The sequence below is a fragment of the Arachis ipaensis genome, chromosome B4 (assembly GCF_059453495.1).
Source record: "Arachis ipaensis isolate K30076 ecotype BB chromosome B4, ASM5945349v1, whole genome shotgun sequence".
NCBI lineage: Eukaryota > Viridiplantae > Streptophyta > Magnoliopsida > Fabales > Fabaceae > Arachis > Arachis ipaensis.
Window position 1 is genome coordinate 144,263,431 of NC_142439.1, and position 24,897 is coordinate 144,288,327.

Consider the following 24,897-nt stretch of genomic DNA (forward strand, 5'->3'; position numbering starts at 1 on the left):
TTCCATCTTTTGATTTAAAGGAGGATTTTACTTGTTTGCCTAATTGACAAGCGTCACAAGTAAGATCCTTATCAAACTTGATGTTTGGGATTCCTCTAACCAAATTTCTTTTGACTAGCTTAGAAATTTGATACATGCTAGCATGTCCCAACTTTCTATGCCAAAGCCATTTTTCAGATTCAAAAGATGTGAAGCATGTTACATTTTGTTCCTTTAAATCCTCAAGAGTTAATCCATACACATTGTTGCATCTTTTAGCTTCAAGAAGAACATTCCCAGTTTTCTCACACACAACTAAACAAACAGATTTCTTAAAGATAACTTCAAAACCCAAATCACAAAGTTGACTAACACTAAGCAAATTATGTTTCAAGCCATGTACAAGAAGAACATCATTTATACAAGAAGAAAAGTTTTTACCAACTTTCCCAACAGCCACAATTTTTCCTTTTGCATCATCACCGAAAGTGACAAGTCCTCCATCATAGTCATCAAGCTTTATGAAGAAGGTTGCCTTTCCGGTCATATGCCTAGAGCATCCGCTGTCCATATACCACACATTTTCCTTCCTTTTGGATGCTAGGCACACCTACAAAATAATGCTTAAGTAACCTTAGGTATCCAAATCTTTTTGGATCCTTTTACGTTAAACCATCTTCTATGTCCTAATCCATTGTAATCAAAAACAATTTTATAAACCTTGTCACCAACCATTCTTTCACTGAAAAAGCATTGAATGGGAAAGTGTCCATTCCGATTGCATAGTCTACAAATCCTTGGAGTTGCCTTTTTGTTAAAGTAGGTGGGATCTTGAAATCTTGTGTCATTAGAAGATGAAGCAATATTTTCAAAATGTGAATTTTCAGATTTATGAAACCCCAACCCAGCCTTATCATAAAGAGGTTTTTGACTAGCCAAGATGTGATTTAAACTTTCAGAACTTTGTGTAAATTTGGCCAAGTCTTCCTCAAGTCTTTTAACCTTTTTAAGCAACTCTTCATTTTGTTTAAAACAGTCCACATATGCAAGAACACAATGGTTACTTTCACAGCTCCTAACTTGGGCTCTTAACTGCTTATTTTCTTCAACAAGATCACAAGCAGTTTCGGCCTCTCTCACTTTTTCTTTTAGAAAACTGTTTTCGGCTTTAAGAATGGTAATTTGCTGTTCAAGTTCTTGATTTTCCAGCAGAAAACATCTTATTTTTTCAGAAAGGTGGTCTATCATAAGATGGAGATCTTCAGTGTTAGGGTTATGAAAGATTACCTGATCTATGTGGTCTGCCATGAGACATGTTTGTGACTTGGTCTCGGTTTCTTCATCATCATTATCTGAGTCATTCTCCAAGTCTTCCCATGTGGCCATCAGTCCTTTCTTCTTTCCTCTTTTTGGCTTTTCCTCCTTCTTTAGCTTGGGACAATCAGATTTGAAATGCCCCATTTCCTTGCAATTGTAGCAGGCTACCTTGCTGAGGTCTTTCTTCACTTTCCTTGTGCTGCTGCCTTTGCCTCTGAGCTTAGCCATTTTCCTGAATTTTTTTGCAAATAAAACAAACTCATTTTCAGAAGAGTTATCACTGGATTCATCATCCAGGGGGTTAGTCACAGAAGAAAATGCAATTCCTTTCTTTTTTGTATCTTTTTTCAAATAGGTATTTTCAAAAGCAAGAAGATTTCCTCTCAAATCATCAAGTGTTATGGAGTCTAGGCTACTACTCTCAGAAATAATTAAAGCTTTAGTCTCCCACTCTTTTGTGAGACATCTCAACACTCTTCTCACTAGCACAGATTCTGAATGTGTGATTCCAAGAGCATCTAAGCCAATAGTGATGGCATTGAACCGTTCGAACAGTTCATCGATGGACTCTCCTTCCTTCATTGTAAACATTTCATATTCCCTGTTTAACATGTCTGTCCGAGTCTTTTTTACAATGGTAGTTCCTTCATGAGTGATTTGCAACTTGTCCCAGATTTCCTTTGCCGTTGTGCATCGTGATACTCGTCGGTACTCCTCAAAGCTGATAGCACAATTGAGCAGATTGGTTGCCTTGGCATTTAACTCCACCTTCTTCCTATCTTCCTCGGTCCAGTTTGCTTCCGGTTTACGGGAGGTTACTCCTTGAGCATTTGTGGTAGTCGGAAATTTAGGACCTTCCAAGATGATCTTCCAAAGTCTGTAATCTACAGCTTGTACAAATATCTTCATCCTCTCCTTCCAATAGGTATAATTTTTCCCATTGAAAAGAGGAGGTCTGTTGCTTGATTGTCCTTCTGTCAGATTATAAGACACCACATTTGTGCCACTGTTTTCCGCCATTAGGATCTTTACTCCAAGCTGCAAAGCTTGATCTCTTTGAGACCAAGCTCTGATACCAATTGATGGTTTCAGTGGCTAAGAGAAGGGGGGGTTGAATCTTAGCCCCTTTTTCGCTTGCTAAAACTTGCTGGACTTCAGATGAGACTTTTCTGTTTTATCTCGTCCCTAGTCACGAGACATTTTCATTTTATCTCGTCACTTGGCATGAGACATTTCTGAAGTTGCATCTTAAAAACAACAGAAGTGAAGTGGGAGAGAGAGAGAGAAAATAACACCCAGATATATCCTGGTTCAGCTGCTAAGTGCAGTGCAGCCTACATCCAGTCTCCATCACAACAATGATGGAATTTCACTATAATCCTCCAGATTACAACTTGTAAAGTGCTAACCCAACTTACAAGGGGATTCCCACAGAATCATGAAACACAACACAGATGTACAAAGGAACTCTAAGACATCTATGGCTTTTTCTTTTAATTTTGCACTCTCTGCCTTTTTCCGCTCTATGGCTTTTTCATACAAACTCACTGTTTGCCTTTTTCCATGAGACTCAAGACATGACAAAATTAAACAGAAAAATATTAAACAGAAGACATTGAAGGAGAAGAGAACTGCTAGCTTAGGTAGCTCTGAGAACTCTGTGCCTTGCACTCTCAAATCTTACTTCTTCTCCTTGAATCAAACCATGACTGTTCACCCTTTTTATAGAGGAGTGAAGCCTTCACAGTTGAAACATAAAACCCGAGCTCAGTTTCTTCCCTTCAACAAAGACCGGTTCGGCCACACAGAGAGAAGAGGTAACTCATGCAAAAACCAACATGCAAATACCTCTAGTCCTTCCTTGTTCATCACTCTTCATCAATCCGAGCGCTCCATCCTTGGCTTCCTCTCCAAGATGGATTTCTGGCCCTTGATGCTTCATGATGATGATGACTTCTTCTGCTTTGATCTCTGCCTTCAACCATCACTTCGCCACTCTAGCTACTCCCTGTGGTGGTTGATCAGAATCAAAGACAAGCCATGCCTCCAAGGATCTTCCCTACTGGCCGAATCTTCTTCCTTCTTTTTGTGTATGAAGGATCCGAGATTACCTCACCAAATCTTACCAGATTAGGTGATAATCTCAGCCACAGCATACTTTTCTTTTTCTTTTTCGTGCCATCAACTCGATGGTCTTTAGCTTTGCTTTTCTTTCCTTTTGGTAGCTCCAAGTAGCTTCCATGGCTTCCTGTGTAATAACCGAAGAAAGAAGCAAATGTGAGAGAGAGAGAGAGAGGAGAGAGAAATTTGAACTCAAACTAATGGGTAATGGCAAAATGAAATTAAAGTCCCACTTCCCTAGCTTAGAGTAGCGTGTATCATCATAACAGCCATCAAATCAATCTTCTCTCTCTTTCTTATGTTTCCAATGCATTAATTACATTTGAAATCCTTCAAAATAATGAAGTGGAATCCGTTGGAAGCATTTAGTTATTTCCTTTGCTTCATGGATTCGAATAGGGCATGGAAACATTCATTAACATTGGGTTTGGTAGCTATAGGTTTCAATTTGGCCCAGAATCATTTTCCTTTTGGATCATAGCATGTATAGAACACATTGGGTTATTGAAATTTTGGCCCACTAAAAGCATTTGCTTTCCTGGTAAGTTTGGATCAAGCATTGAGCACATAAGAAAGCATTCTCTTGGGCCTGCATCAATAACATTCATTCTGGCCCAAATAAAACCTGCATTACAAAATTAATTTAATCAATATTAAATCCAAAATTAATTTTGCAATTATATTAATAATGTTTAGTCATCACAAATATTAATTTAGAGTTTTCCAAACTCATCAAAACTAAATTTTTATCTTAAAAATTCAACAAGTACAATAAACATGTAACATTAATATAAATAATCTAAATATGTTAAACACCAAATACATTAAAAACTAAACTTATTAAAATTGAAACATATTAATAGTGAATAATCTTACTAAAAGCCACTAAAAGTCATACATTTTTTTTTATTTTTTTATTTAATTAATATATGATCGGGTTTACGGGTTGGATCGGATTTCGCATCCCAGAACCGATATCCGAACCAATCACTAACAAAGGCCATTGGTTTGGTTTGGGTTGGATCTGATTACCCGTTGATTCTAGAACCAATTTAATTGGTTCGGTTCAGGTTCGGACAAGTAATCGGATACCCGCTACCCGTGCTCACCCTATGAAATTGCGTTCAAAACAAAAGACCAAGGTTCAAGGGAAGGGAAGAGTTACTTTTGAATTGGATATGGAAAAAAATACTTATTTTTTAATTATTTTTTTAGATTATTACAAAACTTTTTTCTTGGGAGAATATATATTTGAGAAGGAAACTCGACTTCACGTGAAGTTGATAACTGAGAGTCGTTAGATGATTTGACTGATTTGACTAAATTTTCATCTAGCGGCTCTCAACTATCAACTTCACATGAAGTCGACTGCACCTGAGTTTTCATTATTTGAGAATTTGAATATAATTTATTATTTTGAGAATTTGATTTTTTTTTTAAAAAGACCTAAAATTTTTATATTAGAGTTGTACAAAATTATATTTTTATTTTTTGTTTTTATTTTTACATTTGTTTTAGTTGTCATACTTTATCTTCTTTTATGGTGTTTTTGGTTTGCAAATAATTTAAGAGAAAGTAAAAAAAAAAAAATGAGAATGAAAAAGATAGAAAATATAATATAAAATTATGAATTAATTTTATAATCATATGATATATTGGTATGAGAGATTAAGAAATAAAGAATAGTAAGAATCATAACATGTATAAATTATAGAATTTGAATATTTATAAATAAAATTTTTTATAATTATTATTATGATATTTTTAGTGTACATGTTTATTATATTTAATTAGTACTTTATGTTTTAATTGAATAATATAGATAAGAATTTTTTATTTTCTAAAATTTTTTTACTAAAAAATGATTGGTTAATTCTTATTTTTTGTCAAATTTTTAAAACTACTAAAGTGACATTATTAGTAAGAAAAAGATAACTTATATGTAGAGAAAATTGGTTTATATGTTATAAATAAATAGATATTGGATACTCGTTGAATTTTTTTTTTATTATTATCTTGAAATTTTACCTGTTATGAATATAGTTTTGGTTTATATGTTATAAATAGATATGTATTAGTTTTTATGTTATAATTTATAAATATAGTTTTGGAGTTAAACAAAACTCAAACCTATATGAAACTGAATTTGCAAATTTTAGTGTGAGGGAGATGTTAAATACATTAACTGACTTTTACTAGAGTATCTATATTTGTTGAAAAATAAATGCGTAAATATTTGTTTGTTAAAATTTAAAAGAGGTTAATTTTTTTTATATTGAATTGTTATCGGTGTTTTTGTTAATGTTATGATATGAGTTAATAGTCAATTTCATCCCTAAAAAATGATCCGATCTCCATTTTGGTCCTCAAAAGATAAAATTAATTAAATTAATCCTCGAAAAATAATTGGGTTGGTCAAGTTCGTCCTTCCGTCATTTCAGTGGCTGACGTGGCTAACGATCACTAGCGTGGAACGTTAACTAACAGCATGGCACACTCCAAAACGACATAGTTTTATTTGTTTTGACCCCAACCCGTAATATGAAGTCGTTTGATCTCCAGAATGAATATTCAAGCGTTTCTTTCCATCACCACCTCTCGTAGCAACCATGTCTCTGTTTCGCTCCAAAACCTCTTGTTTCCTCTCTTCTCTCTGAAGCTCTGCCCTAAGACACTTGCCAAAGAATTGAACCTGCCTGTTCAGTTCACCATTCTGCAAAACGACATTTGCGGAAGGGTTCGCACTAACAGAGTGCAAAGTTGGAGGACTCACGGAGACCGAACACCAGTGGAAGAAGGCATCGTAAAGGTGAAAGGTAAAGCTTTAATTTTTTTTGTTGTTATTTTTTGTGGCTTTGCATTGTTAGTGTGTATCATTGTATCTTGCTGAGTTTATATGGATTGTTAAGTTAGGTTAAGGTTTGGAATTTAATTTGAAATACATTTGTCTGTTGATGTTGCTAATCAAGTTATGATATTAGGTAGAACATTTTTCTTTTGAAGATGGAACGACGTTGATGTTGCTAATCAAGTTATAATATTAGGTAGAACATTTTTCTTTTGAAGATGGAACGACAAGTTTTAGGGTTATTTTGTTGTGGGTTTATGGGTTTGATGCATGTTCATTCTGGTGTTAGACTAATTTTTGTTATGATTATGACTAGGTTGTGTGATGTGGGTTTATGTTTTGGTGTTGTTCTGTTTTTGTAGATGGAAAGTCCTGCAATGATTTTTGTATTTTACTATGGTGGAAAGTTTAAAAAAGAACGGGATGGATATCTATATTATGAGCCGGATAATACAGAGGTTGTAATGTGCAAGGATTGTAGAAGGTTCCTGGTGTTCTCCTTGACAAAGGGTTGAAGAGGCTAACCACGGATGCCGACTGGATTGTAATGAATGCCTCACCCAAACCAGCTGCAGCTGCATGGCATTTGTGCTAACTCCAAGTTTCAAGCCTCTAAGAAAGAAAGATAAAGCCATTTGCTTAGTATCATGTGTTTTGCTCCATGGTTGTTGTCTATGTTTTTATACAGGGCTATATTTATCAGGTTCCGTCTTAGATAAGCGCATAATGAGTCTACCAGCATATCTAGGCCCTAATGAAAATATATCTTGCTCTTGCATGAGAGTACTTAGATTGTTACAACACCTTTGTATATGTTAAGTCCTCATTGTCAATAATCTTTGCACATACACATTAACATACACAAGTTTTGTATAGTGATTTAAATTAGTTATATTTGGTGTTACCAAAATGTAATGACCAATAAGGGTAAATCATAGCACTTATTCCTGAGCCTCATTTTGAGTTATAATTTCTAACACTCGGATAAGGCTGCTTACATGTTAGTGTTGTTTTAATATAATGCTACCTAGTGTTTAACTAGTTAATTACTTTGTCTTGCTTCTCTGTACTTAACAGCTTACAAGTGATTGTTGTAATAGCATCATTGGCAAAGCATGGATGAGTTAGGAGAATTAGATTTTTTTTTAACTGAATAAAATAAAATTACTTTTAGAGGTATAAGTTAGTTAATGTTAATATGAAGGTAATAATGACATTACAGTTCAAAAGTATTTTTGCTAAACTAAAAAGTAATTTCATATATACTTTCACCAAAATTCGAGGTTCATCAAAAAGTGATATTTACATTCAAAAGACCACAATCTTCAAGATCCAAATGTACACCAGAAATGCAAAGACTCTCTAAAATTATATATTACCTTTACAAAACATGTTGCAGGAGTATACTTTAAAATTGACTAATTTGATTAACATTATCATGAACAATAGAAGAATCATCCCATTCTTGCATCGATTTCAAAGTGTACTATTGTCTGTATGTGTTCAATGGATAAATTATATGTTGAATTAAACACAACTAAGTTGAAATAGCTCATTTCATCATTACATAATCAACTCTTTCAATCTCAAAAGTCTATCAATAGCCCAAACATAACATAACTTAACATCACTACTAGCTTTACTTGGATAAACATATGATCAAAAGGGATTCACCAATAACAGTTGATTTTCCATGCCCGGTTATCCCCGTTACAAGCCTTCTCCGTTTGTCTCACCATTTTGCATGGCACTTCCACTTCTCCATGCTAATTTAACCTTCCAATCTTCATAATCAATATCCAGTTCTACATCAGTTTTTGAGACTCTCTTTGGACCTTCTGCAACAACATGTTTATTTTCTTCAACCCATTTAAAAAAATTGCAGTAGCTCCCCTCCTAAAAATATTGAATAAAAAAGTTAATCTCACATAAATGGTGAAAGCCAAGATGATGCTATCATTCATACAAAATTAAACTCACCTAATATCTTGGATAAGTATGAAATAACTTATGATGTCCCAGATTTTTTAATCAAAGGTTTTAAACCGCAAAAACAGGTTTTCTCATCGTTTTCCCTTCTTCTTCACATGGACGAGCTCGAAGCATAACTATCATGTGAGTGCGACGGAAACCCACTATGGGACCTCCACTTCCACTCCCTCATGGCGCCGAAATCGATTTTCTCCTCCCTCAACAGCGGCTAAATCTGCAACAACACTCAAGCAATGCATTCATATTCATGGGAAGATGGGAATTAGGGTTTATTTAATTGAAATTTAGAGACTAAATTGATACATTTTGCTAAACATATCTCGTCAGCAACACACATGGTATGCCAGGTGTAATTCGTATTGCCACTTCACGTTCCAGGTCAGCAGATCGTTAACGGCAGCGTGAGGAAGTTAACGGAAGGACGAACGTGATTTAAAAAAAATTATTCAGGGACTAATTTGATTAAAAAAATCATTCACGGGTAAAATTGGAGATCGCGTGATCTTTTAGAGACGAATTTGAGTATTAACTCTTATGATATTTTGGTATAATACAATTATATGAGATAAAAAAAAGTTATTAATAACGATTTTAAAAAAAAAGAAAGTAAACAAAAATCACGATTTCGTATAAGATAAAAAAAAATACAAAATCGTAAGTCACGATTTTAATTTTTTAATTTTTAAAATTATAATTTAGAATACGCCTATTTCAACTCATATCAACTTATTATACAACTTCATCCATCGCATCAAAGCATAACTAGCGGCTAAAAAAGATTGAAAGACTAAAGTTAACAAAATGGAGGTTGCAAACCTGCAATTGTCACTACAATTAAAACAACTTTTTGACCCAATTATTAGCACAAAGCTGAACTTTAATTTTTTTAGCTCAATTATTCTGCACTCAGCCAAAGTAAAAAGGTCTGAATAGTTGCTTCTGCATTCATCTTCATATATAGAAAACCTACATCTTCACATATAGTTGCTTCTACTCCTTTATATTATTATTATTATTATTATTATTATTTAGACCTATTTCACATCAGTTGAAACATATGAACAACCTACATGTATGTGCATGTGAACCATGAAAAGGAGGAGATCAGAAAAATTCCTGTTATATTTTGAGATCATAGCTATATTCTATTGACATCATCATCGAAACTTTCTGCATATATAATTCTATCAACTTCATTCTAATTAATTACTTAACATTGTTTCAATAAACTTTGTTACTTTCTATCTGTTAGTGCAAACTAAGTTACTGCCTATACAGAAGGCATTTCAATATCACTCAAAACACAGCACAAATGGGTTTTCTATCTGGTTTTTCTTGCTGCTTCCGATCTTCTTCTGGTGATAGAGGAACACGTATCTTAGAAGAACAACCGTCATCCATTATAAGTGAACTCTGCCGTCAGTTTTCACTTTCAGAGATGCAATCAGCAACAAATAACTTCCATAATTCTTTGAAAGTTGGAGAAGGCTCCTTTGGCAATGTCTGCAAAGGTTATCTGGAAAACAGTTCTACACTAGTTGCCATCAAACGGTGCAAGAAGGATTCAGTTTTTGGTCTTTCCAGCTTGAAGAATGAGGTTGTCCTGCTTTCTCAGCTGCAACACCCCAATCTCATCTCCTTAGTTGGATTCTACATTGAAGGAACCGAGTTGGTTCTTGTATATGATTACATGTCTAATGGTTCCGTTCGTGATCATCTTCATCGTGGGAACATAGATCCACTTACATGGAAGAGGAGGCTTCAAATTTGCATAGGAGTGGCGCGTGCACTGCACTATCTTCACACAGGAGCCAAGTACACTATTATCCACCGGAACATTAAAACACGTCTCATTCTTTTGGATAGTAATTGGGAACTAAAAGTTTCAAGCCTATTATTATCCAAAAGGGGAGCACTTAGTACTTCAAAATCATTGACAAGGGTGGAGTCAGATGTGAAGGGAACAATGGGGTATGTTGATCGGGAATATGCAGCAACAAATATGTTGACTGAAAAATCAGATGTATTTTCATTCGGCATAGTTCTATTAGAAGTTGTGAGTGCAAAGCCGGCACACGAGATTATCAGAGAATACTTTCAAGGCTTTAATCAATCACTGAGGTCATCTGCAAATGAAATTGTTGATCTAATTCTTAAGTCTAAGATTGATCCAGATTGTTGGAAAACATTTGTTGACATCACTAAGAGATGTTTGCTTATGGAGGGAAGGGAAAGGCCAGACATGGGAGAAGTGGAGGTGGAACTTGAACATGCACTAAAATTGCAAGAGGAAGCTGTTGCCAAGAATTAACTGCAATAATTCTGGTAAAAAATATGATTTCCTTAGTTGAGTGGTTTGTCTGAATTTGCAGAAGATATGTTTGGCAGATGTAGTTCTAAAATCAATCACTTGTTTCAATCCCATTGTCACTGAAGTAGCTGTTCATGTAGCAGATTAAGAAACAGAAAACAAGAGTTAAAGTTTGTACTTATGTTAGTTTCATGTAACTCTATGTGCTCTTATCTTATCCCATAATTTCATTTTTTCTAAGTAAATCCTTGCAAATGTAGGCCAATGAAGATTTAAGGTGAGAGTTACTTGGGTATATATGTCCAAGGAAAACAGCAACAGTTTAAGTGGATTTTGAAAAAGTAAATAAATAAATAAAAATGTAAATACAAGAAAATTTGTAATTTGGAATGTTCTGTTCCATTCTCATTTTTTACTAGGAGAGTTCATCATGACAAGGTCAACATCCAACCCATAATAAGTGAAGAAAATGACAGTAGCACAATTGCAGTCAATCAAGGGAATCATAATGGAATTGAAAAGCAAACAAAAGAACTCAACTTTCTAGCTCTCTTATTGAATGAGAATCTAACGAGATAAGGAACTACCTGAGAAGAACCATTGAGATGGAGTAGTAGATTACTGATTACAACAATTGAGAAAGTTCTGAAATTTTGTCTCTGCTTTCATCTTCAGCAGATCAGTACTCAGATACTTGACTTTTCCTATTTTAAAAAAAAAATTGGTAACTTTTGATATTGGTTCACAAATTTTGGTCTTTGCTTCATAATTCATTCCATACGAGGTGATTAGCTGTGAAAATGGGGATAAAATGTCAGTAGAATCTTGTTTTTGTTTGATAGCCAAACAGGTATTTCAGATTGGAATCATGCTTCTCAAGTGTATAAGCTTTCCTGTTTCAAAGAAGACAAGCTCATCCAAGAAGCACTCTCCAACGGTTATAGAATTGTTATGCCATCAATTTTCCCTGGAAGATCTTACAAGATCAACCAAAAACTTCAACCAGAAATTAATAGTTGGAAAAGGAGGTTTTAGCACTGTATACAAAGGATGTCTCAAACACAATGGTGGATCAGACCATACAATTGCATTAAAGCTCAAGTGTTGCAACTCCAACCAGCATTTCCTTGAGTTCATGAAGGAAATTGAGTTGCTATGCCAGCTTCATCATCCTAATTTGATCTCTCTTGTAGGATTTTGCAACCATGAAAAGAAAAAGATTATTGTGTATGAGTTCATGTGCAATGACTCTCTTCATGATCACCTATACAATAGGGACACTATCATGGCAGAAAAGGCTAGAGATATGTATAGGAGTCGCGCGGGGACTACACTACCTTCATGCTGGAGCCAAGCGCTCTATCTTTCATTGTGACATAAAACCTAGTAACATTCTTTTGGATAGCAATATGGTGCCTAAGCTCCCAGACTTTGGGCTTTCATTGCAGGGACCACTATCTACTTCCAAACCAAAACCAATTGCAGTAGACTATGTTGCAGGTAATTGATTGATTTTTTCAATTTTATAAGCTTACTTCAAAGAATGTAATTAAATAATTCAAATAATAATCTCACTTGTAGGTACATTTGGATACTTAGCCCCTGAGTGTTTCCAATGCCTGACTGTTACAGATAAATGTGACGTTTACTCCTTTGGTATGGTTCTACTTGTAATGGTATGCATGAAGGAGAAGGATTTGTTTCTTAGCAAGGCCAACATGTTAAGTAACCAACATTTGGAGGGGAAGAGTGAAATCAAATACTTAGAAAAGTTCATTGATGATCAAGTTCAACCATGGAATGTAATAGCCTTTATGCAGCAATTCCCAATCGAAGAGATCATTGATCCAACCCTCAGGGGAAAGATTGTACCAGAGTGCTGGGAAGTATTCATGGATGTTACAAAAAGATGTTTGATGCATGAACCTGATGAACGACCAACAATGGGTGAAGTAGAAGTGTTGCTTGAGCATGCTTTGTTATTGCAGGCACAAGCAGATATCAAAAATAACAATGGTTGTTATTCTTTATCATCCACCACCATTATAAACTTAGGTGAAGTCATTTCTATGCATGATATTCATTTAGAAGAGTTGATATTTCATCAGTTTTCTCTAGCCGATCTTAGGCGAACAACCTTCGGCTTTGAACGCAGAGTCATTGGTAGAGGAAGCTTTGGTACAGCATACAGAGGTCGTATCTTACTAAATGGAGCTGCTTATCATTCAATTGCAATAAAGAAGTTGGATTGGTTATTTATTTCTGATAATGATATACAGTGGAATTTAAAAGATAGAATATTTCCCAACTTCGCCATCCGAATTTGGTCTCTTTTTTTGGATTATGTGATGAACTTGATGAGAAGATTCTTGTATACATGTATATTCCCAATGGATCTCTCCATTATCACTTAAATTGGAATGAATCAGCTCTAACATGGAAGAAAAGACTAGAAATATGCATTGGAGTAGCAGAAGGATTGAACTACCTTCACACAGCATCAATTTTTCACCATAACATAAAACTCAGCAACATCCTTTTGGATTATGATATGGTGCCCAAACTCTCAGATTTTGGGCTCCCCTGGTCCAAGAAAATTCATGCAGGTGACTTTTTATTTTCACTTTTATCTTCTCAAAGCAAAAATACTGATTTAATCATTTGTGTTGTTAACCAGTCACCAATTCTGTGGCTTATTACAGAAGATTATGCTGCTCCGGAGTTGTTACAAGGACATGATTTCACAGATAAATGTGATGTTTATTCCTTTGGTATAATTCTCTTAAAAATGGTATTAACAAACAAGCTACCAATTGTTGAAGGGTTATTTATCTCAATCTAAAGGGAAAAGGTTGCACCACAGTGTTGGGAAGTATTCTTGAATGTCACAAAATGCTGTTTGAAGTTTGAAGCAAATGAGAGACCAACAATGAATGAAGTGATAGCTCAACTTCAGCATGCCCTGGCACTGCAAGAGGAAGCAGATTCCAACACAAGTGGTGATTACAACTTGTTATCTGTGACCTTTGATCCTCCGGTTGGAGGAAGCATATATTATTAAGAACATTGCAAGTGTGAGAAGGGATTGAGAATTGAAAAAGTAAATTTTAAAAGCTAAATATTATATGTATAGCCTGTAATAATGTGAACTGCTTATATGGTTATATACTTTTTGGTAATTTTTTAATTAGATCTTTATTGTTAGTGTTGCAAGTGTGAGGAGTGTTGAAGTTAGTCCCACATAAAAGAAAGCATGGAAGAGTAAAGAGTTTATAAGATGAGAGACCCATTAACTTGACACCTTAAGGTTTTGAGTTGGATGTGGTGTCTTCTCATCTTATGTTCTCTCACTTGATTCCTTCCCGAATTCTCCCCGGTTGTCGAGAGCTCCCCACGGTTGGCCCAAAAAGTGCTCTTTGTTGGGAAAATCTCAACACAGGTTCAAAAACAATAACCTGTTTAACAGAAAAAACTTCCACCCTCCACAAAGTGGGTATCTCAAATCAGGCAAAAGAGAAGGCAATACAACAAATAAGTTATATCCTAATGTTCATCTCTACACCAGGAATAACATACTAAAATTTCATAAGAAATGGAGCAAGTTTACCAAGTCAATGTGATCAAAGTTGGCTTGCCCTTTTCCCCCAAATTTTTCCTTCTCCAACGCCGAAACCCTTGCTGTTCTTTTCCTTTCATTCAAATGAATGAAGCCTTCAAAAAAATCTCTCTCTCCCTTCCTCCATGGCTTAAAGCCACTTTTTTTTATTTATTTATTTATTTATTATTTTTTTTTGTTTTAATGTGTGGGTCCCACTTGAGGTTGGGAACCCACCAACAAATTTCCCCCTCACCAACTCAAGTGGGGATAGGCTGCTCCACCAAGCCCGCCTTCTCTTTGCAGGAATCAAACTTCACTGCAGATAAACTCTTAGTCATCATATCTGAACCATTATCATCAGTATGGATCTTCTCAAGTGCATATGACTTCATCTCAAGCGCTTGACGTATCCAATGATACCTCACCTCTATGTGCTTCGATCTGGAATGAAACGTCGGATTCTTGCTGAGATGGATAGCACTCTGACTGTCACAAAACAACACAAACTTCTCTTGATTGATGCCTAACTCTTGTAGAAATTTCTTCATCCACAAGAGTTCCTTAGAAGCTTCAACAACAGCAATGTATTCTGCCTCTGTAGTAGACAAAGCAACACATTTCTGAAGTCGAGATTGCCATGACACAGCTCCCCCTGCAAAAGTCATCATATAACCAGAAGTAGACTTTCTTGAATCAAGATCCCCAGCCATATCCGCATCTGTGTAACCATCCAACACAGGTTGGCCACTCCCAAAGCATAAACAAACTCTGGAAGTACCATTAAGGTATCTGAGAATCCACTTCACTGCTTGCCAGTGTTCCTTGCCAGGATTAGAGAGAAACCGACTAACAACTCCAACGGCATGAGCAATATCCGGCCTGGTGCAAACCATAGCATACATCAAACTGCCAACTGCAGATGCATATGAAATCTTCTTCATTTCTGCTTTCTCTTTCTCACTTGTAGGACATTGCTGTGAACTCAGCTTGAAATGACTAGCAAGTGGAGTACTAACAGGTTTGGAATTACTCATGCTAAACCTCTCTAAAACCTTCTCAATGTACTTCTGCTGTGACAACCACAGTTTTCCATTCTTCCTGTCACGAGTGATACTCATGCCAAGGATTTTCTTTGCAGGACCCAAATCCTTCATAGCAAAGGATCTATTCAAGTCTTTCTTAAGACTTTCAATCTTTTTAGTGTCATGACCAACAATCAACATGTCATCAACATAAAGCAAGAGAATTATAAAATCACCATCAGAGAATTTCTTAACATAGACACAATGATCAGAAGATGTCTTACTATACCCATGACCTTCCATGAAGGAATCAAACTTCGTGTACCACTGCCTTGGCGCTTGCTTCAACCCATATAAGCTCTTCTTCAACTTGCATACAAGGTGCTCCTTTCCTTTAACCTCGAAACCCTCTGGTTGCTCCATATAAATTTCTTTATCTATGTCACCGTGAAGGAATGCAGTCTTCACATCAAGCTGCTCAACCTCTAAATTCAAGCTAGCCGCCAATCCAAGCTAGCCGCCAATCCAAGCACAACTCGAATAGAGGACATCTTCACAACTGGAGAGAAAATCTCCTCAAAATCAATACCTTTCTTTTGCTCAAAGCCTTTCACAACCAATCGAGCTTTGTATCTTGGCCGTGAGACATTTTCATCCGCTTTCAACTTGAACACCCATTTATTCTTGAATGCTCTCTTACCCTTCGGCAACTTCACCAATTCAAAAGTATGATTCTCATGCAAGGATTTCATTTCTTCTTGCATGGCCTTCAACCAATCTTCCTTATGCTCATCAAACATAGCTTCCTGGTAGCTCTCTGGCTCCCCAGTCTCAGTGTTCATCACATACTCATGAGGAGAGTATTTCTGAGAAGGATGACGCTCTCTAGTAGATCTTCTCAATTCAGGCTCAACTGGTGGTTCAGGTGGAACTTCAACATCTGGCACCTCAGGTTGAGGTGTAGGTTCATCATGCAAATCATCACCATCATTATCAACTTGTACATCTTTCCCATCAACAGGAGGTCTAGTGGAAGGACCAGGTTCATCATCAACAGAACGTCTAACAGTTACTGTTGGCTTATCTGTCTTCTCAAGATCTTCAATAGTTTGGTCTTCAAGAAAAATCACATCTCGGCTTCTAATTATCTTCTTACTCACCGGATCCCATAATCTGTAACCAAAGTCTTCGTGACCATAACCCATGAAGATACACTGCTTTGACTTTCCATCAAGTTTAGACCTTTCATCTCTAGGAATGTGAACAAAAGCCCTGCAGCCGAACACTCTCAAGTGACTATACGAGACATCTTTCCCTCTCCAAACTTTCTCTGGAACATCACCATTAAGTGGAACTGAAGGAGAAAGGTTGATCAGATCTACTGCAGTCCTCATCGCTTCACCCCAAAAGGATTTAGGCAACTTTGCATGAGAGAGCATACACCTGACTCTATCATTGATAGTACGATTCATTCTCTCTGCAACTCCATTATGTTGAGGAGTCTTAGGAACCGTCTTCTCAAGCTTGATCCCATATCCTTTACAATACTCTTCAAACGGACCCCTGTATTTACCACCATTATCTGCTCGAACACATTTCAATTTCCTTCCTGTTTCTCTTTCAACACTTGCATGAAAGTGTTTGAAGATTCCGAGCACCTGGTCTTTAGATTTCAAAACAAAAGCCCACACTTTTCGAGAATAATCATCAATAAAAGTAACAAAATATGATGCACCACCTAGTGTCTTAGCATCCATAGTGCAAACATCAGTGTGAACTAAATCTAGAACATGTGATCTCCTATGAGGTCCAGAATTATGAAATGATATTCTAGCATGCTTTCCAACAAAATAATGAGTGCAAGTATTTAACGTTGTACCTTTCACTGGAAGTGAGTGCTTCTTGGCCAAGACGCTTAGTCCTTTCTCGCTCAAGTGACCAAGACGTATGTGCCACAAATCAGAAGAGGAATCATCAGCTACATTCACATCTTCTTTGCACAACTTTGCTTGCAACCGGTAGAGAGTAGTGAGACTATTGTCTTCTTTAGCAACAATGAGAGCCCCTTTGGTAATCTTGCATTTTTCACTACCAAAGGAAGTGCAATACCCTTCTTGATCCAATGCCTTCATTGAAATGAGATTGAACCGCATATCTAGTGCATGCCTAACATTCTTCAACTGCAACTTGCATCTCATGTTAGTTTCAAGCCACATATCACCCATACCAATGATATCACACACTCCTTTATCTCCCAATTTAATTTTGCCAAAATTTCCAGCAGTATAGGAAGTGAAAAATTCACGTTTCGGAGTGACATGACATGAGGCACCAGAGTCCATAATCCAAGTGGAATCATCACAGACAAGATTCACATAATTTTCATCATATGTGATAAGAACATCTTCATAAACAATAGCAGCAGTTTCTTTATCACTATCTTTACCTTTGTCTTCATTTCTTCCCCTTGATTGTTCTCTTTTCAAGAACCTACAATACCTCTTGATATGCCCCGGCTTGCCACAATGGTGACAAATGAACTCCTTTCTTGGCTTGTACTTTCCTCTTGACTTGCTTCGACTCTCTGACTTGTCAGAATTGTGAGGTTTTCTACTTTGACTTCTCCCCCGTGACTCTGAAACAAGTGCTTCTGACTGGGAGGAGGCATTAGTCAAACCTCGCTCTCTTCTTCTGGCTTCTTCATTCAACATGCTCTCTTTAACCATTGCTAACGTCAACTTTCCTTTTGGAGCTGAGTTAGTCAGTGTCACAACTAGAACTTCCCAACTATCAGGCAAAGAGTTCAACAACAACAAGGCTTGCAACTCATCATTCAAAGTGATTTCATTATTTGTCAGTTGGTTCACCGTCTCTTGAAAAATACTCAAGTGCTCCGGCATTGATTTACCTTCAACATACTTCATATTGACAAGCTTCCTAATCAAGAATGCTTTGTTTTGCACATTCTTCCTCTCATATAACTCCTTCAATTTCTTCCACATCTTCTCAGCATTCGTTTCGGTGTCAACATGTGGATACACACTAAGATCAAGCCATTGTCTAATCAAAGCAACTGCCTTCCGATTCAGCTTCTTCCATTCAGCATCGGATTTAGTACCTTTGGATTTATCTCCCTCCATAGGATCATACAAGTCCTTACTATACAGCATATCTTCCATGAGGGTCTTCCAAATTGAATAATTTTGGGAATTCAGTTTGACCATATTTGATCCATGAGTATTTTCCTCCATTTAATCAGCACAGAGATAAACAACCTAAGCTCTGGATATCACTTTGTTGGGAAAATCTCAACACAGGTTCAAAAACAATAACCTGTTTAACAGCGGAAGCACCAGAAATAATTTTCCCACAACCTGTGCAATTAAATAGGCAACACCAAAGATACTCCAAGCAGCAAATATAATGGCAGAAATTAAATAATCAAACACCTGAATTTTAACGTGGGAAAACCCCCAAAAGAGGGACAAAAAACCCACGGGACCTAGTCCAGAAAAAACTTCCACTATCAAAATAATGGGTACACAAACAGTCTTCTTAGTGACACTAGGGCATCTCAACAATCAACAAAATACATCACCAAAACTGGTGGAATCAACATAAACCCTCCACAAAGTGGGTATCTCAAATCAGGCAAAAGAGAAGGCAATACAACAAATAAGTTATATCCTAATGTTCATCTCTACACTAAGAATAACATACTAAAATTTCATAAGAAATAGAGCAAGTTTACCAAGTCAATATGATCAAAGTTGGCTTGCCCTTTTCTCCCAAATTTTTCCTTCTCCAACGCCGAAACCCTTGCTGTTCTTTTCCTTTCATTCAAATGAATGAAGCCTTCAAAAAAATCTCTCTCTCCCTTCCTCCGTGGCTTAAAGCCACTTTTATTTATTTATTTATTTATTTATTATTTTTTTTGTTTTAATGTGTGGGCCCCACTTGAGGTTGGGGACCCACCAACATTTATGTATAATTACATGGTAAAAAATTTCTTCTTTCACCTCTCACAGAAGAACACCCTTCTTTGATATTTCAGGATTTAAGAAAAACGTTTTCGACATCCATTTTGTTTTGTTTGAAAGAACAATAAACACGAAATGTAAATATACAGAGGTAAAAGAAAAATTATGGCAAGTATTAAACTATCTTTTTAATTATTTTCTAATTTTTAAGAGATTTAAATCTTAAATATATCTTTATTTTTGAAAATACCAAACTGAAAAAGAAAAATCAAAATTTTCTTTATTTAGAAAGAAATTAAGAATATAATAAGGGTTAATTGTCAAATTATTTCCTAGAAGATCTTCTTTAAATTTATCTCTAAAAGATTTTTTTAATCAAATTGGACCTTCAAAAATTACGAATTAATCATATTTGTCCTCCGATCACCCCATTAATAATTTTCTTCAAAGATTGATGTTGTAAAACGTTAATTGATCTACCACTGAAGCAATATACCTATTAAGAAGGATGATGGAGAGGTATCGTAGTAATAAAAGGGATCTACATATGGTGTTTATTGATTTGGAAAAAGCGTATGATAGGGTACCAAGGGAGGTCTTATGGAAGGTTTTAGAAAAAAAGAGAGTAAGGATCGCATATATTCGGGCAATTAAAGACATGTACGATGGGGTCACAACTAGTGTGAAGACTCAAGGTGGTGTGACAGAGGAATTCCCTATTGGTATAGGATTACACCAGGGATCATCCTTAAGTCCATACCTTTTCACATTAGTCTTAGAAGTACTCACAGAGCATATCCAAGAGCCTGTGCCATGGTGCATGCTTTTTGCCGATGATATCGTCCTTATGGGAGAGTCAAGGGAACACCTAAATAAGAAGTTGGAGTTATGGAGAGAAGCTCTAGAAGTGTATGGTCTGCACATAAGCCGTAGCAAGACGGAATATATGGAATGTAAGTTCAGTCTGAGAAGGGAAAACCCCAATATAGAGGTGAAGATTGGAGAAAACATCCTACGAAAAATTAAAAGTTTTAAGTATCTTGGGTGCATCATACAGGATAATGGAGAGATTGAACAGGATATAAATCATAGGATCCAAGCAGGTTGGTCAAAATGGCGGAGTGCATCTGGTTTTATATGCGACAAAAAAGTGCCTTTAAAACTTAAAGGTAAATTCTATCGCACCGCTATAAGACCGGCTATACTGTATGGTACGGAGTGTTGGGCGGCTAAAGGGGGCACGAACATAAGCTGAGTGTGGCAGAGATGAAGATGTTGAGATGGATGAGTGGTCATACGCGATTGGATAAAATAAGGAATGAAGATATAAGGGAGAGAGTTGGAGTAGCACCCATTGTGGAAAAGATGGTTGAATCGCGTCTCAGGTGGTTTGGACATGTGAGAAGAAGACCGATAGAACATCCAGGGTGGATGAGATGGAAGATGGACAAAGGGCGAAAGGCAGAGGAAGACCTAAGAAGACCATCCATGAGGTGGTCAAACGAGATCTACATGTAAACGGTCTATCTGTTGACATGATACATGACAGAGCACAATGGTGTCGTTTGATTCATGTAGCCGACCCCACTTAGTGGGACAAGACTTTGTTGTTGTTGTATAAAAATCTTATTCCCAATATGATCTAGGAATAAAATGGATAGATTTTCGTAAACATATTTAGTCAACATCCAATTGAATATGTTATATATCAAGTAAGCAATTACTTAACATTTCACATATAAAAAATGCCTTATCTTTCAGAGACTAATTTAATTATTAAGTATTAATCCAATACAGTAAAAGAGGTGAGGATTTTAAGCAAAAAAATCAATATCATTTAAATATTTTTATTCTTGTGGTCAAAGTTATAGACTTAGTAAACGCCTAGATCTGAAAGATAACACCGGCCATGGTAAATTTATCCGCAGCAATCAAGGTAGGAGCTGTATGAAGCTTTATTTCTGCCACCACCTTCAGGTTCTTTTCCATTTTCACAAGTTATTTGTTCATTGAATGAAGTTCATTTATGTTGAATCTTTTTAACCATTAATCAATTCTGAGCCTAAAAAGAAGTTCCTTCATCCCCTTTCTCTTATGCTTTATTAATGAAGGTAAAAGATAATAATAATGTTCTAGGTACCACTTTAAGGATCATTGATCAATGATTTGATAATACTTTATGTAAAAGATGAATAATAGAACACAGAGCAAGGTGTTTTTGGAATTTCAATGAAACTAAATTCAATTTTATTTCCTTTATGATAATGGCTAACTATATATAGGAAATTCATCTGCATATTCCAAGAGACAGAAAAATTATCTGGGGATAATGCTTGGCAAATATTTGAGCTTCTGCCATTCAGAGGATGCAAGTTCATCTAATAAATGTTATCTAACAGTGATTGAAGAGCTATGCCCTCAATTTTCTCTTGCTGATCTTAGGAAATCAACCAACAACTTCGATGAAAACCAAGTAACTAGAAGATCAGTATTTAACACAGTATACAAAGGTTGTCTCAAACATAATGGTGTGACTGATTATGCAGTGACATTGAAGAGGTTGAAAAGTAAATCTGACCAATGGAAGTTCAGGAAGGAAATTGAGTTCCACTGCCAGCTCTCTCATCCTAATTTGGACTCTCTTATAGGATTCTGTGACCACAAAGAAGAGAAGATTCTTGTGTATGAACACATGTCCAATGGCTCTCTCTATGATTGCTTGCGTTCCAAGGATATCGAGCCACTTTCATGGAAGAAAAGGCTAGAAATATGCATTGGAGCAGCTCGTGGGCTACACTACCTTCACACAGGAGCCAAGCGCCCTATCTTTCACTGCGATATCAAACCTCAAAATATTCTTTTGGATAACAACATGGTACCAAAACTCTCACATCTTGGATTTTCCTTACAAGGTCCACTATTAAGGTCAAAGGCAAAGCCTATAAAAGTGGACATGATGATTGGTAATTATCTTAAATCTTTTGTTCTCACAAAGATGTCTTCAAAATAGTTTAGCACTTGACTAAAACTATTGCTTATTATTTGCTAGGTACACCTGGTTTCATGGCACCTGAGTATGTCCTAACCAAAACCTTCACAGATAAATGTGATGTTTATTCCTTTGGGATAGTTTTAATGGTAGTTTTATCCACTAGCTACAAGCAGAGCTTCTTTGAGAAGATGTACATGATGGCCGACTCAGATTTGTTTTTAGAAGAGCCATTGTATTTAATGACTCCATATGTGGATATACCTAGCTTTTTGGAGAGGATTTCGGTTGATGAGATTATTGATCCAGTGTTATTGGGAAAGACTGCACCAGAATCTTTGGGAGTATTCATAGATATCACAAAAAGATGCTTAAGTAAAGATGCAAACGAAAGACCAGATATGGGTGAAGTACAAGTTGAACTTGAGCAAGCACTAGCACTACAAGAGGAGGCTGATGCATGCTCGGAACCATGATGCTGACTATAATTTATTATGATTGATGGATATTGTAATTTTTCTCTCTTTTTTTTTTTCATGGAGACTCCAGAATAATGTTGTTGCTGTTCTCATTGTCATACACATTCAGCTTTGGAAAGGCTCTAATTACATCCATTTACTGCTTTATTGTGGTAATTCATAACGAAAAATGGTATATTAATGATTACCTTAATCAACAAGGATATTATTTTAGTGATAGATTATATTAAATAGAAGAATTCAGATTCTATTATTCTTAAAAGAAAGTGAGTTTTTTTTCCCCTTAGTAATAGAGACTCTTAGAGAGGACTGGGGAAGATGGATCCTCTTGAAAAATCACACTAATTATTATTATATAAAATAATACTATGTAATTTAGTTTCTTCAGCTTATGGCGCAAAGTCTAGGTAATATAATGTTTCAGCCCCTTTAAAACATTCAGATTGCAAGCATCTAATTTTGCTTCCAATGGCAGCAGCTGCTTCAAAAAATACCTTTTGTCCCCCTAATTTTCTCCGCTTAACTTGCGCGTTGACACTTGTGTTAGGTTAAGCTGGCCTGTTTATGTTTCTTTTAGTTATTTATTTTTGGAATAAACTACTACATATGGTTATTGTCATTTTAATTCTATAACCATGAGGATGAGTGTTTGATAGCAACAGAAAAGACCCTAAAATGTAAATAAAAGAAAGTATGCATCTCCAGGTAAATTCAGAAGGCCGGCGGCCGGCAAATGGATTCCATTTCCATTCCCATGTTCTAAAGTCGTTTTCAGGTACTTCACTACCCTATCTCTAAAGTATTTTGGAAACCTTTCTATATACAAATTAAATTATTATTTGATAAGAATCTGCATATATCATGCTTTTACAAAGCAGAAATTGTTCTATACTAAATTTAGAAAATTTACATGTATGATGTGTCCCAATAGATCATAATAGAAATAATCTTTGAAGTCTCATCTATCTGACAGTGTCGTCTTATATTGGAAAATGTTTCTCAGATGTTTACGCTTTGGTGATTCAAAGAAGGAGAAAAAATACCCAACCGTAATAGAAGAACTATGCCATCATTTTTCATTTGAAGCTCTTAGAAAGTCAACCAACGACTTTGACGAGAAACTTAAAATCGGAGAAGGAGGCTTTGGAAAGGTGTACAAAGGTTGTCTCAAACATAATAATGGCGATGTAACTGATTATTCGATCGCATTGAAGGTGAACAAGTGTCAGAACTCCATTCAAACTCCCCGTGAGTTCAAGACGGAAATTGAGATGCTATGTCAGCTTCGTCACCCTAACATAATATCTCTGATGGGATTCTGCTACCAACAAGAGAATATGATTGTTGTGTACGAGTACATGGCGAATGGATCACTCCATGATTACTTGAGTAATAAGAACAAAGAACCACTGTCATGGAAGAAGAGACTAGAGATCTGCATCGGAGTAGCACGTGCTCTTCACTACCTTCATGCTGGAGCCAAGCGTTGTATCGTTCACTGTGATATAAAACCACAAAACATTCTATTGGATAGGAATATGGTCCCCAAACTCTCAGATTTCGGGTTTTCATTGCAGGGATCGCTCTCTGATAAATGTGATGTTTACTCCTTTGGTATGGTTCTACTACACTTGGTAGGCCATAATGTGTTGCATTACTTAATTCAACATGAAGAACACGCTCTTGAGGAGACAATGGATCCAATTCTGAATGGAAAGGTTGCACCAGATTGTTGGCAAGTATTTGCTAGTGTCATACAGAGTTGCCTGGATTATGAAGCAGACGAGCGACCAACAATGGGCGAAGTAGAGATATTGCTTGAGCATGCTCTCTCATTGCAGCAACAAGCTGATGATATTACAAACATCAATGCTGCTGCTCCCTTTACTTTGTTATCCACTACTCATTTCTCCGATATATTCAGATTTTCAGGTAGTATAAATAATGGTGATCTAACCTCTTACGCTCCAATGGAAGGAGGCTTATGCTAGAGGTTCAGCTGAATTTCATGTGCTTTTTTACAATTCTTGTTTTTCTTTCCTTCTTTGCTGGCTGTTAAACGAGAAATACGTGTGTACAATATGTTATCATTTTAGAACCCACGTAATATTTTACATTCATATTTACAAAAGGTATACACATAAAATATATAATTTGTATCTATATTTATCAAAATTTGTATACATAAATTTACACACATAAAATTTTGAAAATTCTTGATAGCCTAAAGAAGAGGAGTTGAATCTATAATATTCTTTTAA

The 24,897-nt window shown here is 36.0% G+C and overlaps 2 protein-coding genes and 2 pseudogenes across 2 annotated transcripts; all 4 read left to right on the forward strand.

The window, feature by feature from the left end:
- The first annotated feature begins 9,569 nt into the window (after positions 1-9,569).
- On the forward strand, positions 9,570-10,604 carry LOC107637349 (receptor-like protein kinase ANXUR2 pseudogene; annotated as a pseudogene).
- An 832-nt stretch (positions 10,605-11,436) lies between these two features.
- LOC107637350 (putative serine/threonine-protein kinase PBL19) lies at positions 11,437-13,629 on the forward strand (annotated as a pseudogene).
- Positions 13,630-21,116: 7,487 nt separating this feature from the next.
- On the forward strand, positions 21,117-22,698 carry LOC107637351 (receptor-like protein kinase THESEUS 1). The gene is made up of 3 exons (XM_021122074.2): positions 21,117-21,145; positions 21,451-22,131; positions 22,218-22,698. Exons 2-3 carry the CDS (start codon positions 21,498-21,500, stop codon positions 22,631-22,633), a joined length of 1,050 nt encoding a protein of 349 aa, XP_020977733.1. The 5' UTR covers positions 21,117-21,145; positions 21,451-21,497; the 3' UTR covers positions 22,634-22,698.
- Positions 22,699-23,628: 930 nt separating this feature from the next.
- On the forward strand, positions 23,629-24,627 carry LOC107637352 (receptor-like protein kinase FERONIA). Its single transcript, XM_021122645.1, has one exon. It carries the CDS (start codon positions 23,629-23,631, stop codon positions 24,625-24,627), a length of 999 nt encoding a protein of 332 aa, XP_020978304.1.
- The last annotated feature ends 270 nt before the right edge of the window (positions 24,628-24,897 follow it).